Genomic DNA, 17,808 nt, shown 5'->3' with positions numbered 1-17,808 from the left:
CTGCAGACAGGGTAGCATTGTTCTCATGATCACTAGGGTCTCTGCGGGTCCTAACCCTTCTTGAGTCACAGATAGGGGATAGGGGAAGGGGGCTCCCACCTCATTTAGTTAACTATCGTTTCCCTCATCCCCTAACTAAATTTCTCACCAATGGGCCACCAGAGCTTGAGGTGTTACCTCAAAATGCTGATTTCGCATGAAGCCCAGGGCCTCTTTGATCTTCTGAATTGTGCTGGGCCCTTTCCGACTGAAGCTGCTGGCTGGCTGCCCTCGGTCTAGGTAATCACAGCTTTCCTACAGTAGGAAAATAAAGAAATAGCAAAACAATGTCACTTGTTTGTCTTACCACACAAGACTGCTTAATAATGAAGCATAACCTTTCTAGATGAAATCTAAAAATTTTTTCTCATATATACACACTTGTTGGGACTACATACACAGTTTTCTGTACCAGGCACACAGATGTATGAAATAGGGGAGGACGAGCTCTCCATCTTGATGAAGTGTCTTTTGGTTCATGTCAAAACCTAAGGATCTTTTTTGCGTACCTGGAGAGAAATGGTTGGTGTGGCAAAAGCATTCCTGTAGATCCAGTCAGCTTCTTCTTCTAGTTCATCATCTTCAGCCCCCTTGACTGGGATGGAGCGGAGCTGCAGTGGAAAAGACAACAGACGGACTTTATGTCTCACTTAAGAAAAACATACACCTTTTTGGACAGAAACGTGTGATCATCAAGTGTACATTTCCATTATTGTTCTGGAAATGCCATACCAGTGTTGTTCTGGCATGAAATAAGCATTGCTTTCTTTTCTTTTTTTTTTTTTTTTTGAGATGGGGTCTCGCTCTGTTTGCTCAGGCTGGAGTGCAATGGCGCATTCTAGGGTCACCTCAACCTTTGCCCCCGGAGTTCAGCCTCCTGAGTAGCTGGGATCACAGGAACCTGCCACCACGCCCAGCTAATTTTTTTTTTTTTTTTTTGAGATGGAGTCTCACTCTGTTGCCCATGCTGGAGTGCAATGGCGCAATCTAGGCTCACTGCAACCTCCACCTCCCAGTTTCAAGGAATTCTCCTGCCTGAACCTCCCAAGTAACTGGGATTACAGATGCATGCTGCCACGCCCAGCTAATTTTTTTTGCATTTTAGTAGAGACAGGGTTTCACTGTGTTGCCCAGGCTGGCCTCTAACTCCTGAGCTCAGGCAATCCACTGCCTTGGCCTCCCAAAGTGCTAGGATTACAGGCGTGAGCCACGCAGCGAATTTTTTGTATTTTTAGTACAGATGAGGTTTCACAATGTTGGCCAGGCTGGTCTCGAACTCCTGACCTTAGGTGATCCACCCACCTTGGCCTCCCAAAGTGCTGGGATTACAGGTGTGAACCACTGCGCCTGGCCATAAGCATTTCATAATTTTTTTTTTTTTTTTTTTTTGAGACAGGGTCTGTTTTTAGGCTTCAGTGCAGTGGTGCAATGATGGCTCACTGCAGCCGTGACCTCCCAAGCTCAAGCAATCTTCCCACCTCAGCCTCCTGAGTGGCTGAGACTACAGGTGTGTACCATCACGACCAGCTAGATTTTTGCATTTTTTGTAAAGACAAGGTCTTCCTATGTGGCCCAGGCTGGTCTTGGGTTCCTGGACTCAAGCAATCTGCCACCCTGGTCTCCCAAAGTGCTGGGATTATAGGTGTGAGCCACAGCACCCAGCCTGCATTTCACAGATTTCTAAAGAAAACGTATTTCTTTTTTTTTTTTTTTTTTTTTTTGAGACGGAGTCTCGCTCTGTCGCCCAGGCTGGAGTGCAGTGGCCGGATCTCAGCTCACTGCAAGCTCCGCCTCCTGGGTTTACGCCATTCTCCTGCCTCAGCCTCCCGAGTAGCTGGGACCATAGGCGCCCGCCACCTCGCCCGGCTAGTTTTTTGTATTTTTTTAGTAGAGACGGGGTTTCACCGTGAAGAAAACGTATTTCAAGAACCGTAAGCAAGGTAGTCTACCTTCCCTTCTCTAAGAGCTGGATTTCCCAGGCCCCGGGTGAGATGGGGTTCAAAGCCCATGCTGCATACTCAACGTTAGACTTTCGCTAGATTATTTCTTGGCTACAAAGTAAATATGGATTGGTATAAGAGCAGAGGCTGGTGGTTTCTTACCTGGAACCTCTCAGGCAGGTCAGTGGCTCGGATTTCATTGTCCTGATCTGTGAGGTGGCTGCTTTCTAGCTCACTGGGCTCATACATTTCAAAGATGCTCCTACGGCTCACACGCTTCTTGGTGGTCTTCTTGGGGCGCACTCGGATTTCACCCTCAGCCTCATCATCCTCATACTCATACTCTTCCTCCAGTTCTTCATCATACTCATTGTATTTCTCAAATTCATCATAGTCAAAGTCCACACCAAAGATTTCCTGGGCTTCTTGCAGGGCCCTGTGGGTGGCAGGAAGAGGCAGTTGGCTCAGGTTCAGGTGAGAGGAGAGAAATGCAGCCCTTGCATAGATCCTTTACTTGTCCCAAGGGAACTGAGAGGGTTAGGAAGAAGGTAAACAAAATAACCATATTCACTGCGGACGAAAGGCTTCCATTGGGGGATATTTCTGGGCAAACTGTTGTATATGGAAGAACAAAAAGCCCATCTTTGGCACCTTCAAGTGACAGTAATCAAATAGCAACAGAGCAGACGGGTCTATATCTTGCTCAGTGGACCCAGCTTCTGCTAAGGCATTACAGTATTCCCTTAGAGCAAAAGTTTTCAAATTTGTTAATTGTGATGTGGGCATTTTTTCAACAAAATTGTATTAAGAATGTCAATATATGGCCGGGCGCGGTGGCTCAAGCCTGTAATCCCAGCACTTTGGGAGGCCGAGACGGGCGGATCACGAGGTCAGGAGATTGAGACCATCCTGGCTAACACGGTGAAACCCTGTCTCTACTAAAAATAATACAAAAAACTAGCCAGGCGAGGTGGCGGGCGCCTGTAGTCCCAGCTACACGGGAGGCTGAGGCAGGAGAATGGCGTAAACCCGGCAGACGGAGCTTGCAGTGAGCTGAGATGCGGCCACTGCACTCCAGCCCGGGTGACAGAGCGAGACTCCGTCTCAAAAAAAAAAAAAAGAATGTCAATATATATAATTGCATAAACATGAAGCTGTAGGTGGAAGAGGAATGCTGGAGCCTTGCCCGTGTGGGACTCTACTCCAATCCCACAGTAGCCCTAGAGTGCAGAGACAGTTCCTAGGGCTTCCAGGAGCAGTCTGAAATCACTGCCTGGTAAAGGTTATTTGAGGCAGGGAAGCAAAATGGCTGCAAGCTGGGAATGCCCCATTTTTGGCAAAGGCCTCTAACCTCCTCCTTCCTGACGGGGCCCACTCAATCACTTTATCCCCACCTTGTACCAGACCCCACTCACGCGTCTGTGTATCCAGGAAGCTTTTTCCGCCACTTAGGTTTTTTCAGAGGCTGTCCATCATCATCCACAATGAAGTCGTCAATATCTGGGTAGAAAAGGAGGGGTTGGGGCTCACAGTCAGAGACTGAGCCAGGACTAAATTGCTTTGGTTTCTACTATGTGAGTGGTCAGTGAGCAACAGAGAAGGGAAGCTCATGAAAAGGAACTTCTTTGTGTTAAATGCTGGGGGATGTAGCTAAAGAATGGTTTCCATCCTGTTCCCATGGGCCAGGAAATCCTAACATCCATCCAAACACTGGCTTCCCTGCCCAATATAACATACCTGACTCCTCATCATCTTCTTCCTCCTCCTCTGGAGGAGCCATGGGGGTCTCCATGGCCTCCTGCCCTTCTTCCCCTTCCCCATCCTGGAAGATTTCCTCTGCAATAGCTTCTTTTTCATGCTCCTCCTTGCCATACTCTTCCTCATCATCGTCCTCGTCATCTGACATTTTTTTGACACGCCGGTACTTTTGCTAGGGGTGGGAAAACCTGCCTTATCAGGATCTGAGGAGTCTGGCATATGGATACCAAATCTCCAGTCTCACTCCCTTCTTCCCACCACAATTACTCTGACCAAGGGAGATAGGAAAGAACATGCTGAGTGATGCTCTTGTAGCCTCAAAGCCTGTCCTTGAAACTTGGACAAGACTTTCTCTAACAGGCACCCAGATCTGGGATGCAAATCTAGGCTCTGTAGTACAATGATACCGAACACCGTGCTCTAATGTTCTCCAAACTGTCCTGCATGTTCCTCCTCACCCAGAGACACTGAAATTACCAGGACTTTTTCCTTCACCCCCAGGGACAAAGACAAAGAATGATACTCACTCCTCTTTTGACTTTGACACCCAGATTCTCCTCAATGAGGTCAAAATCATCATCCTCCAGGCGGTCATCAAAAGAGGCTGAAGAAATAAAGTGTTGCCCATGGTGATGGGGAGGCCCTTTTCTGCTGGAACCTCCACCCAAGCCTCACTTGAGCCAACAACAGACTACTCACTGCGTTTTCTCTTCTTGTGGCCAACATCATCTTCTGAATCACCAGAGTCACTGCCCTCATCCTCCTCCCCTTCATCTTCATCATCATCGTCATTGATAAAGCCTTTCAGGTTGCCCTGCTCATCCTGATCATCTAGGTTCTCTTCCTCCTCCTCCTCATCTGGAAGACATGCATGTTTGAGGCATGGAGACTGAAAAACAGGCTAGCGGTTCAGGGCCACTTGATTAATGCGATTATCATTTGCTTTGCACCTAACGACCTGGGTGCCATGTTAACTATTCTGCCTCATGTAAAGATGCAAAACATGGCCATTGACTTAGAGTAGCAGCATCTGGAAAGAATATTTTCTTCCCCCTACATTCACCATCTGTCTTTTGGCAGGATGATCTTCCTGGTCACTCTGACTTCTCAAAACCATTACTAGATTATTATAGCCACCAATAACTTTGTTTTACTCAGTTTGTAAACTCAGCAGCTACATTCCTTTATTTTGCCATAATTCCTTTCATAAAACTTGTACGTCCCTTTACCCCTCTGAAGTCATTTCGTGGTTCTACTCTGTTGACAATTCTAAAGATTGGGCTTGGCCAGAGAAATAGGAAACTAGGTGAATAAGTATCAATAATGCTAGGTCTAAAAGCAGAAAGTATTATATATGGACTTATCTATTGGTTTATTATCAACCGCCCCCCTACTAAAGTAAACTCCACAATAGCTGGATCTTTGTTGTTTTATATTTCTAGTTCCAGGCCTAGTGTCTGGCATACAGACAGATGCTCAGTTAGTATCTGTTAAGAATGACTGAAAGTTCTCAAGCTGGTACCTCATGTGTGATAACTTCTGTGCTGAGCCTGAGCCTTTCATCAGCAAGAATCCAACTATCCAAAGCTTAGCAATAGTGGGGAGAAGCTTGAGGCTGGGGCCTCCTCACCATCATCCTCCTCTTCCACAAATTTCTTGGTGACTCGGGGTACCACCTCGCCTTCATCATTGTATTCTTCCTCTGACTCCTCAGCCTCGCTTTCCACAAAATCAGACATTGCTACAGCTTCTCACTCTGCCTGAAGACAACTAGGGAAAGAAAAGAGAGAAGGATAAAAAAATGGGACACATGATTACCCAGGGGGCTCTTAAACCTTCCCAAAAACAGCCTTTTAGCAACCTGTCACTGCTCTGCCCACTCAACATTCCCACTTGGGGAGGGGAGAGGAAGAATCAGATGGTTCCCACTCTTCCATTATCCATTCCTCCCAGCATTGCTTCTCTCATGTGTACTTTTTTTTTTTTTTTTTGAGGTGGTGTCTCACTCTTTCACCCAGGCTAGAGTACAGTGGCACAATCTCCATTCACTGCATCCTTCGCCTCCTGGGTTCCAGTGATTCTCCTGCCTTAGCCTCCCAAGTAGCTGGGACTACAGGCACGCGCCACCATGCCCGGCTAATTTTTATACTTTTAGAAGAGATGGGGTTTCAACATGTTGGCCAGGCTAGTCTTGAACTCCTGACCTCAGGTGATCTGCCCACCTCGGCCTCCCAAGGTGTTGGGATTACAGGCATGAGCCACCACACCCAGCCTCATATGTACTTTTAAAAAGAAGGCAGGCCAGGCACGGTGGCTCACGCCTGTAATCCCAGCACTCTGGGAGGCTGAGGCGGGCAGATCACGAGGTCAGGAGATCGAGACCATCCTGGCTAACACAGTGAAACTTCGTTTCACTAAAAAACACAAAAAATTAGCCAGGTGTAGTAGCGGGCGCCTATACTCCCAGCCACTCAGGAGGCTGAGGCAGGAGAATGGTGTGAACCTGGGAGGCGGAGCTTGCAGTGAGCCAAGATCGCACCACTGCACTCCAGCCTGGGCGACAGAGCGAGACTCTGTCTCAGAAATAAATAAATAAACAAATAAATAAAATAAAAAGAAGGCAAAAACCAGGCTACTCGGGAGGCTGATGCAGGAGAATCTCTTGAACCTGGAAGGCAGAGGTTGCAGCCTGGCGACAGAGCAAGACTCTGTCAAAAAAAAAAAAAAAAAGCCATTAGGCCAGGTGTGGCAGCTCACTCCTGTAACCTCAGCACTTAGGGAGGCCAAGGCGGGTGGATCACCTGAGGTCAGGAGTTCAAGACCAGGCTAGCCAACATGGTGAAACTCCATCTCTACTAAAAACACAAAAATTATCCGGTATGGTGGCAGGTGCCTGTAATCCCAGCTACTCTGGAGGCTTACGCAGGAGAATCATTTGAATCTGAGAGGCGGAGGTTGCAGTAAGCAGAGACTGCACCATTGCACTCCAGCCTCGGCAACAAGAGGAAAACCTGTCTCAAAAAGAAAGAAAGAAAGAAAGAAAAAACAAAAAGAAGGCAATTATACCAGACTTGTATATGTTTCACCTCTCTTCCCCAGAGTTTTACCTCACTTACCATTTGAAGACAGGAATGGGCAAATGAGGAAAGAAACTAATGTAGGGACAATTAAGTGGGGATATGGTGGTAGAGTGGGATTATGTGATCTTCTCCTGGGAGGCTTGGAAACAGTAAGTGCCAACTTTATAAAAGGTGCTTTCATGTTGACATACACTATTCATACTTATTAGCAAAATCAAAAGGAAAATCTCTTTTCAACAGATTAAACACACAAATACTTCATGAACTTGAGCTGATTTGTGTGAGTATTGGTTGGGAGCATTTGGGTCCAAAAAGGGCCTATTTTTATCATTTACTCCCCTTGCAGGTAAAAAAATCTTGAAAGGCTTCCATGTCCTACTAAATAAAGGCAAGATGGTTAAATGGAAAGATTGCTGGGCTCAAGAGTAGAAATCAAATCCTGTTCAGACCACGGTGAAACCCCATCTCTATTAAAAATACAAAAAATTAGCCAGGCGTGGTGGCGGGCGCCTGTAGTCCCAGCTACTCAGGAGGCTGAGGCAGGAGAATGGCGGGAACCCGGGAGGTGGAGCTTGCAGTGAGCCGAGATCACACCACTGCACTCCAGCCTGGGAGACAGAGTGAGACTCCGTCTCAAAAAAAAAAAAAAGAAATCAAATCCTGGTTTCATAACCTAACAGCTAAACATAAACTTAAGCAAATTATTGGACATGCCGAATATCACTTTCTTAACCTGGAAAATGGTAACAGCGCTACCTACCTTAGAGGATAGTTGACAATATTATATGACATAGGGGAAAGAACCTGTTGTTTCAAGATGGGTTAACTGAATTTGAATTTGAATCCTGAGCCTAATTTTCCTGAGCATTCTGTAATTTTGTACCAACCAACCCCAACTTTATCTTCTACTTCCCTGCTTTCAGACTCATCCAAAGCCTGGAAACGACAGTAGGGATCTTCAAGAACTGTAACATGGAGCTTGATGGGCCTCGAGTAGGACTTAAAAAACAGCACACATCATCACATTAAGATTCCACTGTGGAACTCTAAAGCTGGCTGCTGACACACTCAGCATCACTCCTCACCCTGTCCAGTAAAATGGTCTATGGGGTATATCCCATGTACCTTTCTCCCACTTAGACTACAAGCTTCTGGAAGATAAAGAACATATCCAATGGAGGGACTAATAAAAACCATGAAAACATAAATGGCAATACAAGAGGCATTACAAGGCACTCTGATTCTGCACCAGAAAAGCTATATCCCTTCAGGTGTGCTGCAACACATTAGTAACAAATTAGCTAACAAATTAGCAACTGTTAAGTGTCTGTTAAATAAATGACTTACATTTTTTTTTTTTTTTTTTTGAGACGGAGTCTCGCTCTGTTGCCCAGGCTGGAGTACAGTGGCCAGATCTCAGCTCACTGCAAGCTCTGCCTCCCGGGTTTAAGCCATTCTCCTGCCTCAGCCTCCTGAGTAGCTGGGACTACAGGCGCCCGCCACCTCGCCCGGCTAGGTGTTTTTTGTATTTTTTAGTAGAGACGGGGTTTCACCGGGTCAGCCAGGATGGTCTCAATCTCCTGACCTCGTGATCCACCCATCTCGGCCTCCCAAAGTGCTGGGATTACAGGCTTGAGCCACCGCGCCCAGCCTACATTTTCATACTGCTGCCATCTTCCCAGTTAAAGATGGCAGTGGCGGGGAGAGAACGGTCGCTAATGGCTACCTGAAGGTGCCTTAAGTTCTGTGGCTCTAATTCTCCTGAAAATTGTCCTTACTGAGCTCAATTAATACTATAACCAATGAACTTGAGATTAACTAAACTCAAGAAAATAAAACTGAAGATATAGGAGGGTGGGGGAATGTTCAATTTTCGGTTGAGGTTTCAGATGCCACTCTTTCCACAAACCTAACTGAACGCCTACTATGTACATATACTCTGCTAAGAGCTGGGGGTTTGAAGAGAATTGCTCGTTTTCTTTCTTTTTTTTTTTTTGAGATGGAGTTTTGCTCGTTGCCCAGGCTGGAGTGCAATGGCACAATCTCAGTTAACGCAACCTCCACCTCCTGGGTTCAGCGATTCTCCTGCCTCAGCCTCCTGAGTAGCTGGGATGACAGGCATGCATCACCATGCCAACTAATTTTGTATTTTTAGTAGAGAGGGGGTTTCCCCTTGTTGGTCAGGCTGGTCTTGAACTCCTGACCTCAAGTGATCCGCCCGCCTCGGCCTCCCAAAGTGCTGGGATTACAGGCGTGAGCCACCGTGCCCGGCTGGATTGTTCATTTTCAAGGAGTTGACTGTCTCCTAGAGGGAGAAATATGAAAATAAGACCATAAAATGGTTTTATGTATTACAACAGACACACAGAACAGGCATAGGAAGAGAACTGGACAATAAACTCACAACACACACACAAAACCCAACCAAAATAATACGGGTCTCTCTTGGGTATTTTAAGCAATTTTTAAAAAAGTACCCTGAGGAGGCCGGGTGCGGTGGCTCAAGCCTGTAATCCCAGCACTTTGGGAGGCCGAGACGGGCGGATCACGAGGTCAGGAGATCGAGACCATCCTGGCTAATACGGTGAAACCCCGTCTCTACTAAAAAATACAAAAAACTAGCCGGGCGACGAGGCGGGCGCCTGTAGTCCCAGCTACTCGGGAGGCTGAGACAGGAGAATGGCGTGAACCCGGGAGGCGGAGCTTGCAGTGAGCTGAGAGCCGGCCACTGCACTCCAGCCTGGGTGGCAGAGCAAGACTCCGTCTCAAAAAAAAAAAAAAAAGTACCCTGAGGAATAATGCTTATTTACACACCTACCAAGTGCCAGACACTAACAAATATCCTACTATTTTATGTCCCTATCAAGATGGAACAAATATTCCATTAATCCCTACACTATCCTATGAGTTACAGCACACTTCTCTCTCAACAGAGGAAGAAACAGACTCAGAGAGATGTAGTCATTTGTTCAAGGTGATAAAACTATCATCTGTTGTAAATGCTGAGGTCTGTCTGACTCCTCATGGCTGACAGTACCACATTTATCAATAGTTCTCAGGGCATGGTCCAGGGGCCAGTCCCTTTGTTCTTTCAGGAGTGTACATTGGAGTTTTTCCATAGGTTATATGACATGTGGTTATCACAACAGACTGAATGCAAAAGCATATGAGAACACAGCTGTATTCTATCAGGGCAGACATTAAAACATTGTACTAAAAAACAAAAAAATGTCATTCTTACTTAATTTACTTATTTTGAGACAGAGTCTTGCTCTCTCACCCAGGCTGGAGTGCAATGGCACGATTCCGGCTCACTTCAACCTCCGCCTCCTGGGTTCAAGCGATTCTCTTGCCTTAGCCTCCCCAGTAGGTGGGACTACAGGCACTCGCTACCACGTCTGGCTAATTTTTGTATTTTTAGTAGACATGGGGTTTGGCCATATTGGCCACACTGGTCTCGAACTCCTGACCTCAAGTGATCCACCTGCCTTGGCCTCCCAAAATGCTGGGACTATAGGCGTGAGCCACCACGCCCGGCCTATTCATTTATTTTTTAAGACGAAGTTTCACCATGTTAGCCAGGCTGGTTTCGAACTCCTGAGCTCAAGTGATCCACCTGCCTCAACCTCCCAAAGTTCTGGGATTACAGGAGTGAGCCACCACACCCAGTCCATTCTTACTAAAATATTTTGTTTTAAAAACTACTATTATTCGGCTGGGTGCTGTGGCTCATGCCTGTAACCCCAGCACTTTGGAAGGTGGAGGTGGGCCGATCACCTGAGGTCAGGAGTTTGAGACCAGCCTGGCCAACATGGTGAAACTTTGTCTCTACTACAAATGAAAAATTAGCAGGGTATGGTGGCAGGTGCCTGTAGTCCCAGCTACTCGGGAGGCTGAAGCAGGAGAACTGCTTGAACCTGGAAGGCAGAGGTTGCAGTGAGCCGAGATGGTGCCACCAGACTCTAGCCTGGGTGACAGAGTGAGACTCCATCTCAAAACAAAACAAAACAAAACAAAAAAACTACTGTTATTCGTAAAAAGTATTATTGTTTACTACTTTAAAATAAATCAATAAATATTTTTAAATGTCTGAGTTTTAATTTCGAATCTGGTAAATATCAAAGGATATAATTCACATAAACAAAATGTCTTTGGAGTCCTAAATAAGTTTTAAGAGTATAAAGGGGTCCTGAGTTCAGAAAGTTGAGGAATGACTGTAAAGACCCTAAAGAGTTGCAGTGCAGTAAGCCTAGGGGTTAGGGTGATGATCCACCATGCCCCAAGATCTCTATCCTTAAGGTCATTTAGCTTGAGTACTGCCGAAAGTGAAAGTCTTTGTTTTTTTTTTTTTTTTTTTTGAGACGGAGTCTTGCTCTGCCACCCAGACTGGAGTGCAGTGGCCGGATCTCAGCTCACTGCAAGCTCCGCCTCCCAGGTTTACGCCATTCTCCTGCCTCAGCCTCCCGAGTAGCTGGGACTACAGGCGCCCGCCTCGTCGCCCGGCTAGTTTTTTGTATTTTTAAGTAGAGACGGGGTTTCACCGTATTAGCCAGGATGGTCTCGATCTCCTGACCTCGTGATTTGCCCGTCTCGGCCTCCCAAAGTGCTGGGATTACAGGCTTGAGCCACCGCGCCCGGCCCGAAAGTGAAAGTCTTAAACTTCTGCCAATTAAATCTGGAGCTCTAATTTTAATTTTGACATTGCTTCCCCTCAGCCCTGAACTGAGCCATTAAAAACAGATTTGAGTACGGCAGCCCCCACACACAGCTTGTTTTAATTAGGCTATTAGACCCGTATGTTCTATCTTTTAAGGCCTCAACATCTTCAAATTGAACGCCAGTTCCTGCAGACCAGATGCCCCTCAGTCTACTTAACAGAGAAACACACAGCCTACCTGATGAAAACAACAGCTTTCTTCTGTCTCAAGGGCAGCTGGTGCTCCATGCTGCACACAGCTTGGAAAGATAGCTGTGTTCTCTTTCTTACCATCGCCTAGGTTAGCAATAAAGCACAAGCTATGCTACAGCTGGGGAATGCCTCCAATCTAGCTCAATACCAAGACTTCCAGTTGTAAGAAGTGTGCCAGAAGCAATTCTGACTTGCAATTTGCTGGAGCTAGATGTGCAGACTGCAGTAGCACTGCAGTCTGAGACTGACAAGCAGGAACTAATCTAGAATAAAGACACTAATGTATTTATTTGTGTATGATTATTATCAATATATGGTATCTGTGATGAGCCTGATGTAGTCTGGATGTTGTATTTAGCACTCATGCTCTTAAAAATTTCCCCATACTTACATTGTAAGTTAAATTTGCAACTGGAATAGGTCTACAAGGGCAGTGGGGAGACAGAGGGAGAGGTTTCTCTAGGCAGAAGCACAGCTGCAGAACAAGATGTGGCTCCAAGGGAGAGGTTGGTGGTTACCATGACATTTGCTGGAAGAGGAATGGAACTGGGATCAGATTGCCACAAGGGAGGCCCTCTGCAGTCCCTCCCTTTGAACAAGAAGTTGTAGGAGGCAATTAAGAGGAGACCAGAGTGAAAAGAGATCTAGTCTGTTAATTCCTTCCACTTTGCAGCTTCAATTAACATTTGCTGGGGTTTTTTTTTTTAAGAGTCAAGCTCTGTGCTGGGACTTGGGTATATAAAAATGAGTAAAATATGCTTCCGACCCTGGTGGAGCTCACAATCTATCTCAAAAAACTTGTTAATAACGTTATAACAAAGCACAGTTAGGGTTATATTAAGTTACATACCTGGACTATAAGAGCAATGGGAAGGTTGGGAAATATCTGAGAAAAGGTGATGTCTGAATAAAAGAGGATTTAAGAATACAGTCTGGAAAAAGGCAACATGAGCAAACATTTAGGCATGGTGCTCGGGAGAACAGCCCCAGAAGTCTAGGGCGGAGTTTAAACTACAGGACATTCCACACTGTCTTGTATCCTATATTTTATGAGCAAGGGACTAGAACTATTCCAAAGGTATCCATAAGTGAATATCCAATTTGGAATTACGAAACCTAAAAGTCTAATAAGTAAAAGTATTTAGAGTCTACTTAAGTCCTTTTAAATCTGGAATTCAGAACTCTTTGTAATTAAAAAAAAAAACCTGAAAACCTAATTACATGAAGTCAAGATGTTAAAATACAGAAAAAGTTAATTTTGTTCATTTAAAAATATTATTTATTCGGCCGGGCATGGTGGCTCACACCTATAATGCCAGCACTTTGGGAGGCTGAGGTGGGCTGATCACTTGAGGTCAGATGCTCGAGACCAGCCTGGGCAGCATGATGAAACCTGTCTCCACTAAAAATACAAAAATTAGCTGGGCATGGTGCTGCATGCCTGTAATCCCAGCTACTCGGGAGGCTGAGGCAGGAGAATCACTTGAACCTGGGAGTCAGAGCTTGCAGTGAGCCGAGATCATGCCATCACACTCCAGTCTGGGTGACAGCGAGACTCCATCTCAAAAAAAAAAAAAAAAATTTATTCCTTTTCTTTCCACATCTCTTTAGAGAAACAGGGTAAGGGGCTGGGCGCGGTGGCTCAAGCCTGTAATCCCAGCACTTTAGGAGGCCGAGATGGGCGGATCACGAGGTCAGGAGATCGAGACCATCCTGGCTAACATGGTGAAATTTTTAGTCTCTACTAAAAAATACAAAAAACTAGCCGGGCGAGGTGGTGGGTGCCTGTAGTCCCAGCTACTCGGGAGGCTGAGGCAGGAGAATGGCGTGAACCCGGGAGGCGGAGCTTGCAGTGAGCTGAGATCTGGCCACTGCACTCCAGCCTGGGCGACAGAGCGAGACTCCATCTCAAAAAAAAAAAAAAAAAAAAAGAAACAGGGTAAGGGCTAAAGAAGAGCACAACTGAAGTATGTAACCAGATTCAGAATCCCTGCAACACAAAGAGAGATTAACAGTTACTAAACCTCGTGGTACACACATTGGGGAACACACAGTTCCTGCTCTAGCACAGGGGTTGGCAAACCTTTCCTTTTCTCTATAGGGCCAGATCTGCCACTGTAGCATAGAAGCATACATAACATGTAAATGAGTGGGGGCGACCTTAATTGGCTCACAGGCCTTAGTTTGTGACCTATGATTTAGAAGTACGGGTCTTTAGAGAATTGATGATAAGGATAGCATGGGATCCTGTAATAAGACAACCTAACCTGGTTTTGAGGAAGTGACTTTAAACAAAGACCTTAAGAGTAAGGAGGAATTAGTTCAGCAGAGGAGCTGGCTTCTTTGGAGATGGTTTGGGGAGTGATGTCAGAGAGGTGTGCTTCTAGCACAACACGTGCACTGTGGCATGTACAGAGAAGGCCCGGGAGAGGAAGAACGGTTCATAAGAGTTGGAGGAAAAGTCATAAGGATCTAGGTGCTGGGAAGCCATTGCTGGGTTTTAAACATAGAATTGAAATTTACTTGCTAATCCAACAAAAACTTATTATTTTCTGAGATGGAGTCCTGCTCTGTCACCCAGACTGGAGTGCAGTGTTGTGATCACATCTCACTGCAGCCTCCACCTCCTGGGCTCAAGCCATAATCTCACCTGAGCCTCCCAAGTAGCTAGGACAAATACATATATATATATGTATTTTTGAGACAGAGTCTCGCTCCATCACCCAGGCTGGAGTGTAGTGGCGTGATCTCGGCTCACCGCAACCTCTGACTCCTAGGTTCAAGCAATTCTCCTGCCTCAGCCTCCCAAATAGCTGGGATTACAGGCACCCACCACCACGTCCAGCTAATTTTTTCTTTGTATTTTTTTTTTTTTTTTTTTTTTGAGACGGAGTCTTGCTCTGCCGCCCAGGCTGGAGTACAGTGGCCGGCTCTCAGCTCACTGCAAGCTCCGCCTCCCGGGTTCACGCCATTCTCCTGTCTCAGCCTCCCGAGTAGCTGGGACTACAGGCGCCCGCCTCGTCGCCCGCCTCGTTTTTTGTATTTTTTAGTAGAGACGGGGTTTCACCGTATTAGCCAGGATGGTCTCGATCTCCTGACCTCGTGATCCGCCCGTCTCGGCCTCCCAAAGTGCTGGGATTACAGGCTTGAGCCACCGCGCCCGGCCTTTTCTTTGTATTTTTAACAGAGATGGGGTTTCACCATGTTGGCCAGTCTAGTCTCGAGTTCCTGACCTCAGGTGATCCGCCCACCTCGGCCTCCCAGAGTGCTGGGATTATAGGCATGAGCCACCATGCCTGGCATAAATATGTATTTAATGAGAGCCTACCACATGCCAGGCACATACAAGACAAGGTCCATGCCCCTAGGATGACCATATTCTGGTGCAGGAGACACACTGGCAACAAATAAAATAAACTTTGTTCTAAGAGCTAAGAAGGAAATACATATTTTCATCTCATCTAAAGTGAGTTTACGTAGGCTGAGATGTCAACAGATAGGATATGACCTGTAGAACCAGGGGGAGAGATTCCAGCAGAGAAAGTGGGCAAGAACATGGTACATAATAGGTGATGTCCTAAGGCTGATGGCACTAGAGCATGGTGAAGGTAGTGTCTATGAGAGGTATCCTCAAGCAGGGCGTAAAGGCCATGGAAAGTGACTGGAGAGTTTTAAGTACGGAAATGAAATGATCTGCTCTGATCCAATTCTGTTACATGGAAAATGAACTGGAGGAAGATCTGAGTGGAAACCAGGGAAAACTGAGGATACTGTTGTGGTATAGCCCAAGCAAAAGATGGTGGTGGCTTGGAATAGGGTGGAAGCAGTGAAGATGGAGAAGAGAAGACAGATTACAAAAACATTCCAGAAGTGGAAGTGACAGGACTTACTAAAAGACTGGGGAAGAGGAGTAGTAAAGGAGAAGAACAAAGATGATTCTCAGAGGTCTATCTTTGGTAACCCTGTGGATAGGAGTACCACTCAGTAAAATGGGAGGATAAGGTTTGGAATGATAAGAAAACCAAAACTTTATTTTGGTTATGTTAGCTTTGGGGTGCCTAAGAAATATCCAAATGGAGATAATTAAACAGGCATTTTTGACGTGTGATTCTGGAACACAGAGGAGAAGGCTGGACTAGAGATTTAAACTTTGGAGTTGCCAACTTTCAGGTGGTAATTAAAGCCATGGGGCTGGGTCACCTAAAGGGAAGCATGTAGAGGGCCTGGGATTCCTGTGAGAATTCCAACATATATATATATATATGCACACACACATATTTTGAGATGGAGTCTTGTTTTGTTGCCCATGCTGGAGTGCAGTGGCATGATCTCTGCTCACTGCAACCTCTGTCTCCTGGGTTCAAGTGATTCTCCTGCCTCAGCCTCCCAAGTAGCTGGGATTATAGGCATGTCACCATGCCCAGCTAGTTTTTGTATTTTTAGTAGAGATGGGGTTTTACCATGTTTGCCAGGCTGGTCTTGAACTCCTGACCTCAAGTGATCTGCCCGCCTCGACCTCCCAAAGTGCTGGGATTACAGGCGTGAGCCACCGTGACCAGCCCCAACATTTAGACATCAGATAGAGAGCAAAGGTGGCTAGCAAATGAGACTCAGAAGGGACAGCCAGAGAAATGGAGAAAATCCAAGAATGAAATGTCAATAAAGCCAAGATGAAAGTTTGGAGACAGGAGTAACTACCTTGAATATTGCAGAGACAGAGAAAGATGAGAACAAAGTATCCATTGGATTTGGCAACATAGAAGTCACTGGTGACCTTGATAAGGGCACCTTCAATGGAGTCGGCAAAGTAGATGCGGTGGCACTTGATTACTAGAAGCTACCTCAGGAGGATTGCTTGAGCTCAGGAGTTCCAGGTGGCAGTGAGCTATGATGGGGCCACTGCACTCCAACCTGGGCAACAGAGCAAGACAGTATCTCAAAAAAAAAAAAAAAAAAAAAAGGAGTGGGTAGAAGAGAAACCAGATTGATATAAAATGAAGATTGAATAAAGGGTAAGAAAGCTGAGGTGGTACAGGTAGAAATCTATGAATGGAAATTTTAAAAATTGGCATGGTAGTTGGAGAGGGATGTGAAGGATATCAGAACATAATTTGTATGCTGATGGGAACAGTTTCATGGAGAAACAGGATTTGGTGACTGATTTTATTGGGAAATAGTGGAGAGGAAGGAAGACAAGGATTATAGGCAGGATTGATGGTAGTGCCATTTATTAAGATCAAGAAAATAGAAGCAGAGCAAACGTATTTGCCTACAAACATCATGTTTCCACCATACTAGGTAGGCTTTCAGAGGAAGAACTGTAAAATTCCACTAAGCTTCTCCAGACTGCACCAATTTCTGATGTAATTAATCTCCTGATGAAGTTAAAACCTCTTAGAGTCGCAAGGCTATGCTAATCCAATCTAGCAGCCACACAAGCCAAGTGAATAAAAACGTACTTGTACTGGTGAAAAGGACATTCCTCATGAAAAAGGGCTCTAAATTCACAGCTGATGGAGGAGCAGTCATGCTTCTGTAATCAAAACACCGAAGACTTACTAACTGGTATCTTTCAGATAAACAGTGGAACCATTTTTCCGAAGAAATTAATCAAATTCAATATTGTTCACATTCCCTAATGCTCATTAATGATGTAGCTTCATACACCCTTGTTACTTCTGATATTACAGTGAATTTCCATGGAAGTATTTCCAGAGATCTTAGGCCTCTGAAACAAGTATCAGTTCTTGCAACAACCCAGGAAAATTAACTTCTCCAGCTGGTTCAAACGAGTGCCTGAGGAGAAAGGCAGAAACTACAAGACGGAGTTTTGACTTAATAACTCATTTTGATGTTCATGATAAGACTCTGGCAAACGTTTGAGGAAATGAATCTACGGAGAATGGACGGGCTTTAGGTACTTCTTCTACAACACCTTCGATCTTTAGAAAGGGATGAAGGATGCAACTATCTACAAAAAGTTCTATTTGTATTATTCAGCAATATGTAAAGAGCTGGAATTTGGCATCGCCCTCTAGCCTGATGACCGAGCTGCTGAAAGCTCCACAGGATTCATATCCTC

The 17,808-nt window shown here is 45.5% G+C and overlaps 1 protein-coding gene across 2 annotated transcripts in view; it reads right to left on the bottom strand.

The window, feature by feature from the left end:
• Positions 1-17,808, bottom strand: part of SUPT6H (SPT6 homolog, histone chaperone and transcription elongation factor) — a 43,790-nt gene that overhangs the window by 25,450 nt on the left and 532 nt on the right. Inside the window, exons 1-9 of one of the 2 annotated variants that reach the window (XM_033181804.1) lie at positions 9,022-9,124; positions 5,368-5,507; positions 4,437-4,595; positions 4,265-4,341; positions 3,717-3,909; positions 3,395-3,479; positions 2,142-2,415; positions 549-650; positions 178-294 (exon numbers count right to left, since the gene is read on the bottom strand). In XM_033181804.1, the coding sequence (XP_033037695.1) occupies positions 178-294; positions 549-650; positions 2,142-2,415; positions 3,395-3,479; positions 3,717-3,909; positions 4,265-4,341; positions 4,437-4,595; positions 5,368-5,476 (1,116 nt within the window). In that variant the 5' untranslated portion in view covers positions 5,477-5,507; positions 9,022-9,124. Of the gene's footprint in view, positions 1-177; positions 295-548; positions 651-2,141; positions 2,416-3,394; positions 3,480-3,716; positions 3,910-4,264; positions 4,342-4,436; positions 4,596-5,367; positions 5,508-9,021; positions 9,125-17,808 lie in introns of those variants that run through there. The other variant, XM_033181803.1, reaches the window with a different exon arrangement.

Source organism: Trachypithecus francoisi, unplaced genomic scaffold, assembly GCF_009764315.1.
Source record: "Trachypithecus francoisi isolate TF-2019V2 unplaced genomic scaffold, Tfra_2.0 Lachesis_group20, whole genome shotgun sequence".
Taxonomy (NCBI): Eukaryota; Metazoa; Chordata; class Mammalia; order Primates; family Cercopithecidae; genus Trachypithecus; species Trachypithecus francoisi.
This window is presented reverse-complemented; position numbering and strand designations above follow the sequence as displayed.